This window comes from Rhinichthys klamathensis, unplaced genomic scaffold (assembly GCF_029890125.1).
Source record: "Rhinichthys klamathensis goyatoka isolate OS25496 unplaced genomic scaffold, OSU_Roscu_1.1 h1tg000133l_1, whole genome shotgun sequence".
NCBI lineage: Eukaryota > Metazoa > Chordata > Actinopteri > Cypriniformes > Leuciscidae > Rhinichthys > Rhinichthys klamathensis.
The window spans coordinates 1,230,447-1,245,969 of NW_026606668.1; the positions used below are offsets into that span (position 1 = coordinate 1,230,447).

Consider the following 15,523-nt stretch of genomic DNA (forward strand, 5'->3'; position numbering starts at 1 on the left):
ATGTGTATTAAAAAGTTTTTCAAACTTATCAATTTACTTTGACCTTTGCATTTGTTACAAATAAGATGAATGATGACACTTACTCGGCTTATGCCAAGTTCTTTGTTAGTTTCCCCAAAACTATTTTTTGTTGGCACTGTCTTGTAAGGTTGGGAGCAATTTTAACACTATTAAAATGAAATTTGCTTGAATAATCAAAGTATCTACTTTAATCAAAGAACACCAACTGAGTCAGCTGATCAGTATATTTTATCAAACATTATGGCATGTATATTATATCACTTTTGTTCTAAGTACACATTCCTAAAAGCTAAACTAATTAGTACCAAATAAGTGAGACTATGGTGTATTTAAGTAACATGACTACTTTGAAGCATGCTTTTTTGTGAGTTAAATGGTTAATATAATGTAGTTGGAGGAGAATGTAAAACTCTGACCTTTTATATTTACCTTTTATTTGATAGCATGATCTAATCATTCTCAAAAGTCCATTATCGGTACAGTTGCTTTTTTACTGGAATATTACCAGGAAGATTTGTAGTAGTCTGGGAGTTATGGCAGAAAGTGTAAAACACGTTGCTCCTTGTCTTCCCTACATAATTTAGATCACCTCTAAACTGGCCACATAGTTTATGTACTGATTTCATGTTGGAGCGCGAGTAAATCTTTGCATATGGTCCTAAAGAGGTCATTGAAGAGTGGGGCTCTCTGGATGAGGGCCATGTTTTTGCCCTCACTCTCGTGAACAGAGCCTGCATTGTGAGCGGCTCCCCAACCCCCCTCCCGGGATATGTTTAGGCAACACTGTCGGAACTCTCTTGTGATCAAGCAGACCACTGTGGCCAACGATACCACCAAACACATACATTCCTGCACGCAAAATTAACCCCCCCCCAACACCCTCCAACACCCTCCAACCCTCCAAATATCTCTCCCTCTTGACAAAAATTTCCAAACACAATGGCAGTGACATGACACTGAGTCCTTGCGCTGCAGCTCTTCAAAGTGTCTCTCGATCGACCCTGCTTAATCTGAAACTATTGTTGGACCCTCAAACCTTTCAAGTCAAATCAGTTACAGTTGTCACATCCACAGGGCACAGAGTGCAGACTTCAGTGCCCAGCATCTGGCTTTGCCTGGAGCTGCTTGTGCACACATTTTTTTCTTTTTTGGGTTTATCATGTTTATGTGTTGATAATTTATGTATTCTTTGACCTATAACAATTGAGGCTTTAATGGGAAATATTAATCTGTCTCTAAATCAGCGATTGCGTGTCTAATGTGAGTTTTGTTGGCTGATCCTACTCTGTTTAGTCCCCCATATTAAAAACTGGTATTAAAATCTTTTGCAAGTCTGAAAATCAACAACAGAAAAGAGCTTTTGGGTGATTCTCACAGCTTGTGTGGATCATATTTCACCCCAAATTCAAAAGGCAAAGAACATTAGCAAAATGAAGACCTGACTCGTTTATCACATTGATTTGAGTAGGATAATCTGTTACCATATTGATAAAAAAAATACAAAGAGAAAGAAAATGTGTTCCATTTTTTTTTTTTTTTTTTTATCAACAACATAAGTGCATTAAATATTACACTACGTCAGGGTTTCCCAGACTGGGGTTTGTTAAGGAACTTCAGGGGTTTGTGAGTTTAATGAAAAGCTATTAAGTAATTAAATCATTATTAATTAATAATAAATATAATCTAATAATAATAAATTTAATTAAAATAAATAACCATAATAAATCATAAAACATTTTATTATTGACCTAACTTAACTTAAAATCTAAGGCCTTACTTCAAGTAAATATATAAGGGAAAAGAGGTTCAGCTGACAAAAAGAATCCCTGCTGCATTGCGTGTAAATATGAAATGACATGTATTTGTACATTTTAATGGGTTTGAAAGACAAAAGCCTTCCTGAGACATTAATACATGGTTAAATGACTCACTGAGTGATAATTCAAATAATAATTAATGTGTAAGAATAATTAAGAAGTACAATTAATAAATGTTTAATAATTTACTGCCATTGTGAGAATAACATGTAATCATGTAATCAATAGAAACATTTTTATTTTTTTATTTTTTTATTTTTTTGTTTACAGTACTCATTCAGGCCCCAATGGGAGCATCATTTTGCAATTTTTTTTAAATAACTTTAAAGAGAATTATAAAAAAAAAAAAAACAGGAACATAATTTATTTTCTTTATGCAAAATATAATATATTATAATAGAAAATATAAGTCAAAATATAATTTCTTATTCTTTCCTTTTTTTGTGATGAAATATTACCTTGACATGAACTGCTAACTGATACTATAAACAAAACTAAATTGCAGAATCTATAGCTTGTTTTACCATTTGCCAGGTGTCTCAGTACTGTGGTTTAACTCAGACTAGAGTTTTGCAGACATACTTGGTACATTAGCTCACCCTGACAGGAGTTTTCAGCTTGCTGGCTAATTAGTAATGACACAAGTCTGTTATACTCAACACTTTCTAATATATCTGTAAATGCTCAGGCAGGTGCTGGAAAGCAAACTAGGCCAAACGAACAAATCAAGCAAATATTTGCCCTTAAAACATTAAAGAGGCGATATTAAGTGCACGCCTGCAAGCTTTCATCTCGCATTACAAAGTAAGAGAAAGATGGATGAGTAATATAACCCATTTGAAACTTGTTTTATCTTTGATTTCTTCATTGACCAACTAATGAGTTTGGCTACGAGAAGCACTTGTTTTGGAACAGCTGCATCTAAATACGAGCAGGTTCCAAAGTCAATTTCAGCATGTGACCCAGGCAGTATATCTACAACTATATCATTTGCCAGTTGTGTTTGAAAGAAAACACAATCTTGAACTGATTACAGCTGATTGATTTATGTGAATGAGTTTTGTTACCCCTGCAACCCACCAAATGCACGTTTTTAATCATAAATCTGCATTCAGGCTCCACTTTTGCCTTTGTATGTCTAGTGACCCTCTCCTGAAGCGATTAGCTCTCTCCTCCTCGTGGAGCCGCATATCTTTGTTTAAATCAAAGTCATGTGTATTCCACATGGGCTTGCCAGACCTTCTCCATGCTCTATTTTCATTGTTTTTGCCATTTATCTCTACACTTCTTTTTTTTTATCTCTCTTTCACCCAAATCTCAACAAAAGCACCACATTTCAGACAGGCAATGAGGGATTATGATTATTTTGGAAGGGAAGAAAAGAATGCAGAGGGGGAGGAAAGTGTATGCTGGGTGTAATCCTATTTTAGGCCTTCTGAGAGAATGTGTAGCAACCCTGTGTGTTTGCGACTGTGCCAAAGTCATTTTCCCTAAGACATGTCACATACAAAGAAATATGGGGATCTGGGTGAACAGTGCCCATTTCTGCCTGTTATTTCTTACTTTTCTTTGAGGGAATGCCCTTCAGAAAAAAATATCCATCAGATAATTTTTCCTTTGAGCCCCACTGAGTGACACCCGATCAAAAGTCATGAATTAAGTTTTGGGTCTGTAAGATACATTTTTTTTTTAAGAAGTCTCTTATGCTCACAAGTCTGCATTTATTTGTTGTGAAATATTACAATTTAAAATAATGGTTTACTAATTTCATATTTTAAAATGTAAATATTTTTTCCTGCAGCACTCCAGTCTTAAAGTGTCGTATTTTGTCAATGTCATCAGAAATCATTTTAATTCATTGTTGAAAGTTGTGCTACTTGTAATCAATTTAATGCATCCTTTCTACATAAAAGTATACATTTCATATACAAAAAAACATCTTACTGACCCCAAACTTTTGAACTGTAGTGTAATATAATAACTACACGTGCCACAATACCTGTGCCTGGCACAATAAGGATGTTAAATCTAATAAATAGCTTGTCTATAATTGTGTGAGAGAGTTTTCAAGGTATGTGCATGCCTATGATTCAATAACACCCTGATCAAGACAAACAAGGCATTGAGGCGACCACGGAGGTCAAGCATTAGAGATTAGCTGAACAAATTGGATTATGACTGCAAAACGGAACAATTTCCAAGAGACTAAAATGTGACCAATTTTAAAATGCAATTTAGTCTGAAGTCTAAAATTACATCTGTCGCTAAAAGTATCGTTGGTATGTTCCATGTTATAATTGTCGTGTGTGTGTATGTATATGTATGTGTGTGTGTATATATATATAACATCTTAGATGTTTTAACCCAGCCTGAGAGATGTCCATGTGTGGGAGATAATGCCCGTTTAAGTGGTAGAAGTTTGTAACTAGAATTTCACTTCAATAGTAGGCTGTTGGCTTTTGGAATACCTTACGGATCTGATGTGTGTGTATATCATGTTCACACATATAGATCTTAATTTTCATATGTAGTGTTACATTCCTCTCTGCTTTTCTCTCTCTCTCTTGCTCTTATTCTTATTGCGCCTCCCTTCTGTTCCTCATCTTTCTCCTTTTCTGTCTTTCACATGCGCATCCTTCTTCATCTGTCATTCACACTCTCTGATATTTTTCCTTTAATCACTCCCTCACTCACCACTTCCTCTCGAATCCCTCCATCTGTCCTTGTTTCTCGTGGGTTAGACATTAGTGGAGCTCCTTGAGTTTTTTTCCCTGTACATTTGCATCACAGTCGCAAAGCCTGTCGTGCTGCTTAGAAAGCATCATGGAAAGCAAGCAGAATATAAACAAATACAAGCTACAAGCTTCATCTATTTACACTGGTGCTTTCAGTTGACTGTCTGTGCTGGCATGATTTACGAAAGAAAAAAAAAAAGCCAGGCTGCCAGGGCCAGGTGGCATGCCTCCAGGGAAAGGTGTGAGAAAGAAGGCAAGAGAAGAGAGAAAAAGGCCAAGATTTCTCTTCCCTGACCTTTGGCATTCGATAAAACCAAACATGTTCTTCAGGGACAGGGGACGTGCTGATGCTGTCAGGACAAGTGTGAGCATTGTCCACACTCACACCCACATGGGCTAATTTTGAGCTGAGAGTAAGTGGCAGCTAACAGCTAAGTTTATTTATTTAAATATATATATATATATATATATATATAATTTTATTTATTTATTGGCTGCATCCATCAAACGTGGGTGAGAAATACATGTTCCAAAGTGGAAAACCTTGTAGTGAATCAGAATGTTTGACTAAACAATGTCTTAATTTAATGTTAATTATTAAATCGTTTTTGTTTTTTTAAGAAATTAATACTTTTTTTTAGCAAGGATGGATTAAATTGTTCAAAAGTGAATGTAAAGACTTTTACATGGTTAGAAAAAAAATTAATAACCGTTTTCTTAATTGTGATAATAAGAAATGTTTCTGTATTTTTGATTGAATAAATGCAGCCTTGTTGAGCATAAAAGACTTAAAAAATCTTACTGACTCCTCAAACTTTTGAACAGTAGTAGTAGTATATGTTAGATGTTTAATTTAAGGCAAATGATGATTTAGAGTACAGCTGGCAAGTAACTCGCTATTAGATATACATTAGATTCAATACATGGTGATGCATTGCTGTATCGTATTTCGATTAGAACTGAAACTGCTGCAAATCCGTAGCAGAGACCAATCTTCAGTACCAGTTTTACATTTGACTCGCTTCGCTTTTGTCTAGTGTGACGCCTCATAAAAGAGGCTCCGACCTCAGTGAGAAATGCATGAAGAGATGCTTATTTATATGACCTGCTTCTTTAGTAACTGAGCTCTCGGAAATGTAATGAATATAATATATGAATTAGAATTATATGCACATAAATAAAAATGTTAATAAAAGGATCTAATGTATGTAATTTAATAGACTGATATGTCACTGAATTAACACAGCCCAAGTTTAGAGTATATGAGAATCTGCTCATTAAAATATTTATGAAATGTTTGTACGCAAATATGATGCTTAGAATAGAGTGTCATGCTTTCCAGACGATGCACTCTTTTACGGTTGTAACTCTGTGACATACTAACTGTCCCTCACTTGAAAACATATGTCACTAGAGGGACACATATGTGGCCAATCTATTTCTGAGGATTCTGGTTTGAATCAGTGCAAAACGGCACCACCTGATGGCTGGCATGTTGAACTTTAATAATTCAATGCATTTAAACCCTTTGTTTTCCATCCTGGTTTTATAAAAGTATGTCTGATTGTATAAACACAGCTGCTAGTATAGACTGAAAATGTGTCTGTGCTTAAATTAGCTATCTATACTAGCATAAGCCGATGCACAAGAAGTGTGTGTGCATTGAGCATCGCTAAAAAGTCAAAATTCTCATAAGTATGCAGTGGAATAACCTTGGCATTTCACTCGCTGTAGGACTTTTAACTGTTAATGAAACACATCCAAGTGCATTCACAGTACAATCATTCCTAACCATAGAAAATGTCAACATGCAATGTTAATCAAAACCAGCCACAACTCATTTGGATTCATGTCGGTTTGCTAACATTCAGTGATGAATGTAAGTCATAAGTAACCAGGCATTTAAATTATTGCCTGAGTTATTAAAGGTATTGATCCAGTCAATAGTAAAGCAGCCATATGAGTTCTGATTCCCTGAGGTAATGGACATCAAACATAAATGAAGTGCAATGTCATGATGTGCAATCTACAACTTAAAAAAAAATAAAAATAATCAATAGTCTGTGTTTAGTCTAAACAACTAGTAGCTGACTAATGTGTCTTAAAAATGACCTTGCTCACAGCAGGTGATTTGAAATCTAGTAGTAATTATCTAGAAATATATTGTTGAATATTTGTTACAAAAGCTGTGCTTTGATGGCTGCAGTGGCGCTGCTTTAAAAAGGAATAATTTATACACCCAGCTTCCCTGTGAGGGTTTACCTGAGTTGACAGGCAAAGAGATGTTAGGTTTTGTCTTTTAATTAACCCTTTTAAAACCATCTGTATTCCTTACTAAAAATGGATAAATGTTGATAAACTCACTAGTCAACAGCATTGAACAATTAGCTGGCTGTTAGACTGGCCTATCCTTACTGTCTCGCTGATCTTCCTCTATTTCACAAATTAACAGTTTTGTTCTACAGTTTTGAAATGCTGAATGAATTTCAGCCTTGGTGAATTTGTATATGGGTGTACATTTAGGATGCAGTCAGTCTCTCACTCTCTTCCTGTTGTCCCTCTTACAGTGGTCTCTGTAAGCCAGATATTTTACTTGTTTAGTTTATGATTTTAACTATTCCTCATAGAATTTCAGTGATGTGATCAATGATCATGGTAATGTTATCATTATCATATCATTATTAATGAAAAGAAATTGTTACACTGCACATACTTTTAACAAGGCTTTACAGTTCCTAAATTATTTACTTTACTTTTTATTGTATGTTTTTACAGGTTCTTATTAAAGTGATTGACACCAACAACCATCGTCCTCAGTTCTCTAAGTCTAAGTATGAAGTGGATGTCCCTGAAGATACTCCACCTGAGACAGAAGTGTTACAGATTACAGCTACAGACCAGGATGAAAAGAACAAGCTTACATTCACCCTCCTCAGCAGCACTGACCCATTCAGTCTACGCAAGTTCAGACTAGATCCTGGAACAGGAGTGTTGTACACTGCAGAGAGACTAGACCATGAAACCATGCACCAACATACACTAACTGTCATGGTAAGATCATGTGGTCTGCTATCTACATTTTCTGTCCAATTGATTTTTCTGTCTGATTTAGAAATGTTCAGCCAGTCAGCCATCCATCAGCGTAAACTATCCTGCCTGTTTGTATTTGCTTTAATTCATTAGACATTGCAAGTGTTTGATGTGTTTCACATAAGCTTGTAATTACACTGTTGAAAATACAGGATAATTTATTTTTTATCCTTTCATCTGCCCTCCACAGGTACGAGATCAGGACATTCCTGTAAAGCGGAACCTGGTGCGTGTGATTGTAAATGTGCAGGACACCAATGACAATGCACCTTGGTTCTCTGGTTCACCATATGTGGGCCGTGTGTTTGAATCTGCTGCCATCGGCTCTGCAGTGCTTCAGGTCTCTGCTCTTGACAAAGACAAAGGCCAGAATGCTGAGATCATCTATAGCATTGAATCAGGTAATAAATCTGATTGATTTGATTGCTCTTGACGTTAATCCAATTTGTCCAGGAAACTACATATGTATTCATATGATGTATGAAATGTCTGAACATGGAAAAGGCAAGTAAGTAGAAACATACTGTAAGTTTGAAAGCCTATCATGCCGTCTTAGTTTTAACATGGGATATTGTTGAGAGAGCCACAGTAGCGGCCCATGCTGGCGACTTAGAGTTGAAAATGTGGGAGATATCGAATGTGGCAGCCAAGGATCCTAGCACAGCATCCCAGCATAGCACAGAAATGACGCCAAGTGGCCTTTTGAGAATGCACATATTTGAAATGTCTGAGATTACAGGAGCTATTTGAAATGTACTGTATATGTGTGTGAGAGACAGCAAACATTGTTCAGATAACATACTGAATGACTGACACTTAGGCAGCTGATTAGTCTAAGGCAATACAGCCGCTTCCTTTCATCGACTAACTGCAAATTCAAATATTCAGTATAAATAAAGCAAAACAAAGAGATTTATCCTTACAAAAGGACTTTGAATAAATGCATCCATGATTTTTAACTTTTTCTCTTAAAAGTTTAAAGTTTTACACCAAAGGTTTAAATGAATGCGTTCTAAAAAGTCCTGAAAATGAAATCTGAGTGATGCATCTTTTTAATTTTTCTTCCTAGGAAATGTTGCCAATTCCTTTGCCATTGATCCTATCCTGGGCACCATCAGTGTGGGAAAGGAGCTGGACCGTAGCAACAAGAACCATTTTGAGCTAACTGTGAAAGCCTCTGATAAAGGCATACCACCTCTTAGTGCTACTGCTGCTGTTGACATAACTGTCACTATTTCTGACAATGCCATCCCTAAATTTTCAGAGAATGAGTTTTCTGCTGAGGTCAGTGAAACTGCTTTGCCTGGAACCTTTGTAAGTTTGGTTACCGCCAACAGCCAATCATCAGTATTCTATCAGATCAAAGACGGAAACATGAATGGAGCATTTGACATCAACCCCAACTCTGGAGTGGTTGTGACCCATTCGGTTGTGGATTATGAGACTATTCCTTCATACAAACTAACTATTCAGGGAACCAACATGGCCGGTCTGGCAAGTAACACTACTCTACTGATTCACTTGAAGGATGAGAATGACAATGCACCTGTATTCATTCAAGATGAGTTCACTGGAATGGTCAGCGAGTCTTCTCCAGTCAACAGTGTAGTCCTCACCAAAGACAACATACCACTTGTTATCCGTGCGTTAGACAATGACCGTGATGCTAACTCGAGGCTGGTCTATCAGATTGTGGAGCCATTTGCCCATAATTACTTTGCAATCGACTCTAGCACTGGTGCAGTCAGAACCATCAGTGCATTGGACTATGAACAAAGATCTGTGTTTCGCTTTTCTGTTCAAGTCCACGATATGGGAATCCCCCGTCATTTTGCAGAGAAGGCTGCTAACGTGACGATTGAGATCCTGGACATCAATGATTGTCCGCCTCAGTTCAGCCAAGATCTGTATGAAACCACAGTCTTAGTGCCAACTTTCAAAGGAGTGGAAGTGATCACAGTCAATGCATCAGATGCAGACTCTGGTCCGAATTCAAGGCTGTTTTACTCTATTGTTGAAGGCAATATTGGAGAGAAGTTTAAAATGGACCAGGTCACAGGGGTTATCACTATTCAAAATGTCACTCAGCTTAGAAGCAGGTATGAGCTCAGAGTGAGGGTGTCTGATGGCAGGTTTTCTAAAACAGCTTTAGTAAAAATAAATGTCAGAGAGAATAAGGAGAGTACTCTGAGGTTCACCCAAGAATCTTATAAGGCCTCTGTGCCAGAAAATTCCTTTGAGAAGAAGACTTTAGCTGTAATAGCTGCATTGGGAAACCAAGTCAATGAGCCTTTGTTTTATACCATTCTGAACCCTGATAAGAGATTCACAATAAGCCGTACCTCAGGGGTACTCTCATCTACAGGCACACCCTTTAATCGAGAAGAGCAAGGCATATTTGATATTGTGGTCGAGGTGACCAGAGAAGACAAGTCATCTGATGTAACCCATGTCCTTGTCACTGTGATAATTGAGGATGTCAATGACAACCCACCTGTGTTTGTCAATTTACCCTATCAGGCACTAGTGCAGGTTGACACAGAGGTGGGTCACGTCATCACAAAAGTGACTGCGGTTGATGCAGATATTGACAGAAATTCTGAAATCAACTACCATCTCCAGGAGCTAAATGAGTTTATTCAGATCAGCATGGATGGTGAAATCTCACTTACAAAGAAGCTTGAGAAAGACTCACTCAACACTGAATTTGTAATCACTATTGTAGCCAGAGATGGAGGTGAACCAGCACTTTCCTCCACCGTTGAAGTGCCAATAATGGTTGTAAACAAAGCAATGCCTGTGTTTGAGAAAGCCTTCTACAGCCTGGAGATCCCAGAGAGCATACAGTTACTAACACCTATTGCACACATTCAGGCTAATGACTCAGAAGGCCCTAGAATTGTGTACACAATCACAGAAGGGGACCATCTCAACCAGTTTTCCATCAATTTCAATACTGGCGTCATTCAGGTTTTAAAGCCTTTGGATTTTGAGACCCACCCAGCCTATAAACTTAGCGTAAGGGCTACCGACTCGCTAACTGGTGCCAAAGCTGAAGTCTTTGTTGACATAATCTTGGAAGATGTTAATGACAACCCACCTGTTTTCTCTACCAAATTGTACAATGCAAGTCTTTCTGAAGCATCAGTGATTGGGACGTCTGTATTGCAAGTCTCAGCTACAGATGCTGACACCGGTAACAACAAAGTGCTCTTTTACCAGATTGTTGAAGATAAAGACAAGAGCTCTTATTACTTTAGCATCGACCGTGACACGGGCACAATCTGGACAACTCAGATGCTTGACCACGAAGAAAAACCCTCACATAAACTGATAATTAGAGCAGTGGATGGTGGAGTACCTGCCCTTTCCAGTGAGGTCATAGTATTAATTGATGTAACAGACCTTAACGACAACGCTCCAGTGTTCTCACAGAATATCTATGAAGCTACGGTCAGTGAACTGGCCCCCCGTGGCCACTTTGTCACCCAGGTTCAGGCTTCTGATGCTGACAACTCAGATAGTGGTAAACTTGAATTCTCAATTATATCAGGAAATGAAGGGCAAAACTTTGCTATAGATCCGAAGACTGGGGCTATAGTCATATCAAACCACCGGAAACCCCACATGGAGTCTCGCTATAACATCAATGTGTCTGTATCAGATGGTGTATTCAGAAGCTCAGCTATTGTGAAGGTCAATGTTATTAGTGCTAACTTCCACAATCCTACCTTCAACCAGGTGGATTACGTGGTTGAGCTTCTTGAGAACTCACCGGTTGGAACAATGGTGGCTGAGGCTCAAGCGACAGATGAAGACTCAGGCACATATGGAAGACTCACCTACCATATAGTCAATGACATTGCTAAAGACAAGTTCTCAATCTCTGAAAATGGAGAGATTTTTACTTTGGAGAGTCTTGACCGAGAGAACGCATTGGAGAAAGTGATTCCGATTTCCTTAATTGCTAAAGACGGTGGTGGCAAAGTTGGCTTCTGCACTGTAAATGTGATCTTAACGGATATTAATGATAATGCCCCGCAGTTCAGAGCTGCTGATTACAGAGTTAATGTTGCTTCCGACGTCCCAAGAGGAACAACCATACTTAAGATTGCAGCATCCGACATGGATGAAGGTAGTAATGCCGACATCACCTATTCTATTGAAGCGGACACAGACAATGTTGAGGAGAATTTTGAAATCCACCAGTTTAGTGGTGTCATTGTAACAAAGGAAAGCCTCATTGGATTGGAGAACCAACTATACACGTTTCTTGTGCGAGCAAAAGATGGCGGAAATCCTACTAAGGCCTCTGTTGTTCCCGTCTATGTCAGGATTCTTGCACCCGAGGTCCCAGTGCCAAAGTTCATAGAGTCCCACTACAGATTTGCCATAGATGAAGATCTTCCTCTTGGTTCAGAAATAGATGTCATTCAGGCCGAAAGTGATCAGCCAATCTTTTACAGCCTGGTGAAAGGGAATACTCCTGAGAGCAACCAGGATGAGGTATTTGTGGTTGACCCCAACTCAGGATCTTTGAAGCTGGAGAAGAAGCTTGACCACGAGAGCACCAAATGGTATCAGCTATCCCTACAAGTACAAAGCGAATATGATGGTAGTAAAGTGGTCTCCGCTGTGGACATTAGTATCCAGGTCAAAGATGTCAATGACAATCGACCGGTCTTTGAGTCAAACCCTTATGAAGCTTTTGTTGTGGAGAATCTCACAGATGGCACTTCTGTTATACAGGTAAAGGCCACAGACCTGGACTCAGGCACTAATGGCCATGTGGTTTACAAGCTCGATCCCAACCAAGAGACGAGGGACATAGCAGAATTGTTTGCGATCAACAGTGAAACTGGATGGATTACCACATTAAAGGAACTTGACCGTGAGAAGAGAAATAAATACACTGTTTCAGTCTTAGCCACCGACCGTGGAGACAAAGAACAGCTGATGACCAGTACCAAGGTGGATGTCACAGTGGTAGATGTGAATGACAACCCCCCAAGGTTCACAGCAGAGATCTATAAGGGCACAGTAAGCGAAGATGACCCACCTGGTGGAGTCATTGCCATTCTTAGCACTACAGACCTTGACACAGAGGACAATAATAAGCAAATCAGCTACTTTATCACAGGTTGGTCTGATGTTGATTTTGTACTTCTAGTTTAATTTTAGCAGTTGCATGCCACCATTATCATTTGAGTTGAATTTGAAAGGATAGTTTAAGTTTACTACTTTATAATGGAATCATTTATTGTACCAGCAATTAATAATCTGTGGGAAGCCACAGATTATTAATTGCAAAATATCCTATGAAGTGATCAAATTGTCACGTTTTAAGGGATTTCTGTGTAAAGAATACTTAGATCACAATGAGATTCTAAATGGAAAACTGGATCATTTTCCTATAATGACGCTTTTAAAACAAAGTGGGAATGTTTCAGCTCTGGTGATAATTAATTAGCGCGAACATCGTTGCCAAGCTTGAGATGAGATGAACCCTTTCTGGCACAGAAAACAGTCTCATTACATCCACTCATCTTCGCCTGATCGTAGAGTGATGACAGAAATTGGCACAAGTCGTTACACTGCCACTTATTTACATAGACGCTTTGTGTTACTGTTGTGAAGTCCAAGAAAACAAGAAGTGAAGCTGTAGATTATTCATTGCACTGATATCTCACAGTGACCTGTTAAATAAAACAGATATAAATTGAGTTAGCTACTACACATACTGCAGGAAACCACACAAATACATAGTCAATTTATCTGCCATTCATGTTCATTAGTTTGACTGACATTTCTCATGTTTGCTCTCTGAAGGTGGAGACCCCTTGGGGCAGTTTGGCATTGAGCATACTCATAGCGAGTGGAAGGTCTCAGTGCGGAAACCTCTCGACAGGGAGGAGAGGGACAATTACTTACTGAACATTACGGCCACCGACGGGACCTTCACAGCCAAGGCTGTAGTTGAAGTCAAGGTCTTGGATGCCAATGACAACAGCCCAATTTGTGAGAAGGTATGATAGTTAGTTTTGTGTGTGTGTGTGTGTGTGTGTGTGGGAAGCAAAATGTCATGTAGTCTGATTCTGTCAGTTCAGGGGAGGGTGCTGCCTACCCGCTGTGCATGCTAAATGGGACGAGACTTAGAGAGAAAGAGAGAATGTCAGGAGGGATTTGAAAAGGTCCTTATGTGAAATGCAGCATTTAAGAAACAAAGAGAGCGATTTTGCACTTAGAGAGGGTTTTGTGAGGGCTAATGTGCTTCCTCTACATATTGTGATCCTTTTTGAATAATGTTAATTTAATAGAACTCCTGCGGTGAAAATCTTTTAGCCCTCTTTTCAATTTGGCTTTACAATTATCACCAAGCTCTTCCTCTGTCCTGTCATTCCTCTCTTCTTTTTGGCCCTATCATCCCGTTTTTGAAGTCACTTCTGCCTGTCACATGTCTCCCTTTCTGTTGTTTGCAGTCATTCTATATGGAAAGTGTCCCAGAGGACTCCCCTGCTGGTAGGCTGATCCTGCAGGTCTCCGCCACCGATGCCGACATCCGTTCCAATGCACAGATCTCATACGAGTTGCTAGGGTCTGGATCAGAGCACTTTAGCATTGACTCTGAGACAGGTACGCTTTTGTATTTGCATGTGCACGTCAAATAGGCCAAATGTACCTTTGGTAAAATGTTGTGTTTGATTTGTGTGTACCCATGACCCTACTCAAACTCTTTCACTATTGCAGTGAGAGGGTCCTCAGCAGGGTCAATATGTATTATGAACTTTGTCAAAGCTATAGTATTATTGTGCATGTCTGTGCGTTGTAAAGCCTTAGAAAGAAAAAGTTATATAAATCTTTATTTTAAATTGTGGATATTTATATACACAACTGTTCAAAAGTTTGGGGTCAGTAAGATAAGTTGTCTTGCAAGGAAGCATTACATTGAGCAAAATTGACAGTAATGATATTTACAACATGTTTCTATTTCAAATAAATGCTGTTCTTTTAAACTTTCTATTCATTAAAAATCCTGAAAGAGAATGTCTCATGGTTTACCATCACATGAATAAATGATATTTTAAATAAATTAAAATAGAAAACAGTTATTTTAAATTTAAAAAATATTTAACTGTATTGCTGTTTTCACTGTATATGCAGCCTTGGTGAGCATAAGATACTTTTTTTTAAAACATAAAAAAAATCTTACAGAGCCCAAACTTTTGACCAGTAGTTCTAAGATAATTGTCTCAACAACCAGACAAATACATGTACATTTACATTTATTCATTTTGCAGACGGTTTCATACAAAGTGACTTACAAATGAGGAATACAGCAAGCGATTCATTGTGAAGAGGCAAACAAACACAATAAGTGCTCATTCTGCTCAAAATACAGTTTCAGACATTGTTTAGAGTAGCATAAGCTAGAATAGGGAGGGATTAAAGGAAAGGGAAAGCTTAGATTTTTTTTATGTGTGTGTGTGTGTATATATATGTGTATATATGATGATGAGGTTAGGTGCTCATGGAAGAGATGAGTTTTCAGCTGTCTTTTGAATGTTGTCAGGGATTCTGCATTCCAGATGAAGGTGGGAAGATCATTCCACCAGCAAGGAACAGTGAACGAAAATTTTCTGTAGAGTGATTTTGTGCCTCTCTGTGATGGTACCACGAGCCGTCACTCATTTACCGATTGTAGGCTTCTGGTAGGGATGTAGACTCGTAAGAGCGAGTGGAAGTAGGAGGGTGCTGAGCCTATGGTAGATCTGAAAGCAAGCGTCAATGCCTTGAACTCGAGCAGCAAGTGGTAGCCAGTGCAGAGATATAAAGAGAGGAGTGACGTGGGCCCATTTGGGC

The 15,523-nt window shown here is 38.4% G+C and overlaps 1 protein-coding gene across 2 annotated transcripts in view; it reads left to right on the forward strand.

Annotated features, from left to right (window-relative positions):
* Positions 1–15,523, forward strand: part of fat1a (FAT atypical cadherin 1a) — a 98,731-nt gene that overhangs the window by 59,700 nt on the left and 23,508 nt on the right. For both annotated transcript variants that reach the window (XM_056256794.1, XM_056256795.1), the window contains 5 exons: positions 7,349–7,624; positions 7,854–8,064; positions 8,733–12,803; positions 13,493–13,689; positions 14,143–14,296. In XM_056256794.1, coding sequence (XP_056112769.1) covers positions 7,349–7,624; positions 7,854–8,064; positions 8,733–12,803; positions 13,493–13,689; positions 14,143–14,296 — 4,909 coding nt within the window. The remainder of the gene's footprint in view (positions 1–7,348; positions 7,625–7,853; positions 8,065–8,732; positions 12,804–13,492; positions 13,690–14,142; positions 14,297–15,523) is intronic.